Here is a 2,714-nt window from a genome sequence, read left to right on the forward strand (position 1 = left end):
CAGGCCTCTCCTCTGGCTGTAACCAAGTACAGGGAAGTAATGTGTGTGTGTGTGTGTGTGTGTGTGTGTGTGTGAGAGAGTGAGAGAGAGAGAGAGAGAGAGAGAGAGAGAGAGAGAGAGAGAGAGAGAGAGAGAGAGAGAGAGAGAGAAGAGAGAGAGAGCGCTCACGCTTCTGTCTCTCCATTTTCTGCCATTGAACAGTGTCTGCCCCGCTTTGAACTGCCAGAGGCAGCGTGGATCCAAGCTCCGGACTGAGCTGGTCGCTTTCTCCTCCCCCCCTTCCTCCCTCCCCTTTCCCAAATACACACCAGCGCCTGCGTGCATTCGCTCTATAAATAAGTAAAGGCCAGGGCAGCGGGCGAGCAGTGTAGTTTCTGTCTGGCTGGGCAGGCAGAAGAGCCGTTCGCGCTCTGCCCAGCTGTCCTCCAAACCACAACATGGCTTGCTTGGACCGATGCCGCTGCTGCACGGACAACAGGCGTCATAGCAGCATCCTTTACAGCATCTTAAAGAGCGAGGAGCAGAAGAGGGAGATCCAGGAGCAGCAGCAGCAGCAGCAGCAACAGGAGAACCAGGAACAGCAGCAGCAGCAGCACAACAGCAGCAGCAGCAGCCGCCGCCGCTGGGACGGCGCAGAGGCTGGGGCAGGGCTGCTCCTGCGGCTCCCAGCGTAGGGTGGCCCTGAAGAGCCCTCAGATAGCCTGCAAGCTGCTGCCTCTGCTGTGCTGGTGAAGACACTGCGCTTTGTAAAGAATGTTCCCTGCTTTCAGGAGCTGCCCCTGGACGAACAGCTAGTGCTAGTCCGAAGCTGCTGGCACCGTTGTTAGTTCTTGGGCTGGCCAGGACCGAGTGCACTTCGAAACCGTGGAGACCTCGGAGCCCAGCATGCTTCAAAAGATACTGACCACCAGGCGGCGGGAACCGATGACCGGAGCCACAGCTGTCTTCGTCCCCTCCTGCCCTTCCCGAGCCCCTGGCTCTGACTGACCCTTTGCAGCCACCCTCTGCCGCCCAAGTCCAGGCTATCAAAGGTTTTCTGACCAAGTGCTGGAGCCTGGACATCAGTACGAAGGAGTACGCCTACCTTAAGGGGACTGTGCTCTTCAATCCGGGTAAGGGAGCCGGATCTTGTCAAGAAGAGGGCACTGGCTCGCTATCCTTTTCCCTCTGCTCAGAAAAGTACTTTGGCTCCCCGACATGAGTTGAAAGGAATGTTGAGAAAGTGGAGATGGGTGTCTAAAGGCTTGATTTAGGGAATGTTAGCCTTGCAGATTTTAACACCCGGGCTAAGTTGCCAAGTAGAACCTGAAGAGGTTTTGTTTAGCGTGTACTTAAACTTTTTTACTTGGTTTATATTTTCAAATGCCAGTTTTGGGGGGAGGGGGAGAGATGAAGGGAGAGCAATCTTAAATTCCTGCCATCTTTTCCTTTTGCTCATTCACTTTCAAACCAAGCAGTGTCCAAATTTTAATTAATTTGGGGGTTTTGCTTACAAATTCTCACAACTCCCTCACCCAGTTCACTTCTGTTGCTAATTCTGTGTCCCCTTGTTCCTAAGAGTCGCCTGAATTTTTACTTTTTAAGATGTCAGAAGACAGTATTAGCCATTCCAAATTGTCCGCCAATGACAAAACTTAGTGTTGTAATAACAAAGAACAGAGTCGGCTAGTTGTGATGAAGGTCGGTTATCTTCTTCACATCTTGACTTTCCTAAGGAGTTATTGCAGAAAGGAAGTTCTCAGGCTGCTCCGCTTGGCTTTTCTTCTTAACCTCTTTTCAGAAGTTGGCTGGCAAAAGCTGGAGAAGACTTCGGACTGTAAAGTCCCTGCTTTTTGGGGGAGAGTATCTGCCCTGAGTATCTGCATCTTCTCCTAAATTGAACCACCATCCAAACCAGTGCTTTCTGAAAGGGGGTTAGGGAGGGAAAAGGGAAGTTTCAGGTGTTTAATGTTTCTCTACACTGATTCTTTTTGACATGTGTTCTTTCTTTGTCCTTGACTTGCTCGAACTTGACCTCATCCTCAAGTGGTCCTGTGGTCCTAGCAAGTCATTTAATTTCTTTTCTCATTTGTTAAACTTACGAGCTGGACTAATGGTCCCTCTAAACTATAAACTGTCAATTTGGAAAAGAAAACTCTTTTGAATTGTTTTGTTACTTTTCAGTTCAGAAATCATAGATAATAAGGTGTTGAAAAGTAATTCCATATTTTAGATTAGCATTTAATTGGATTTAATTTAATTAGATCAGATTTAAAGTCAGATTGTTGACAAATAAATAGAATAGAAAGCATCACCCATTGTTGTGATACTGTCATCAGAAGACTTTATTAATTTTTAAAATGGTTCATATGAAAAAGGCTAATAAATTTTCATAGCCTCTTAAAACTTTTCAAGTTTTTAAAAAGTCTATCTGAAATGTTATCAGTTGCCTGATTCAAATAATCAAATAGTCCATGGAAGAGAAGTTATTTATTCTATTGGAGTATCTTTCTTCATAGATTAAGTTGAGAGATTCCGTGCTGCATAGAGCAGGAGTTAGAAAACTTGAAGCCATTTTTGAATATGAACAAGCCAGTGTGAACTTGAGCAAATCTCTTCTTAATCCTTACTCTGAATTTTATTTTCCTTGAGTATAAATACTAAGTAAATAATACTTAAGCTACTTCCCTTACAAGTTTGTCTCAAGGAAAATATTTTGAAATGTGATCTGTAGT

At 45.7% G+C, this 2,714-nt stretch overlaps 1 protein-coding gene across 1 annotated transcript in view; it reads right to left on the reverse strand.

Moving 5' to 3' along the window:
• The window catches only part of LOC141561392 (uncharacterized), a 5,602-nt gene extending 4,495 nt beyond the window's left edge, over window positions 1–1,107 (reverse strand). Inside the window, exon 1 of the mRNA XM_074300885.1 lies at window positions 309–1,107. Coding sequence (XP_074156986.1) covers window positions 309–1,062 — 754 coding nt within the window. The 5' untranslated portion in view covers window positions 1,063–1,107. The remainder of the gene's footprint in view (window positions 1–308) is intronic.
• Between the last annotated feature and the right edge of the window lie 1,607 nt (window positions 1,108–2,714).

Source organism: Sminthopsis crassicaudata, chromosome 3, assembly GCF_048593235.1.
Source record: "Sminthopsis crassicaudata isolate SCR6 chromosome 3, ASM4859323v1, whole genome shotgun sequence".
Lineage (NCBI taxonomy): Eukaryota > Metazoa > Chordata > Mammalia > Dasyuromorphia > Dasyuridae > Sminthopsis > Sminthopsis crassicaudata.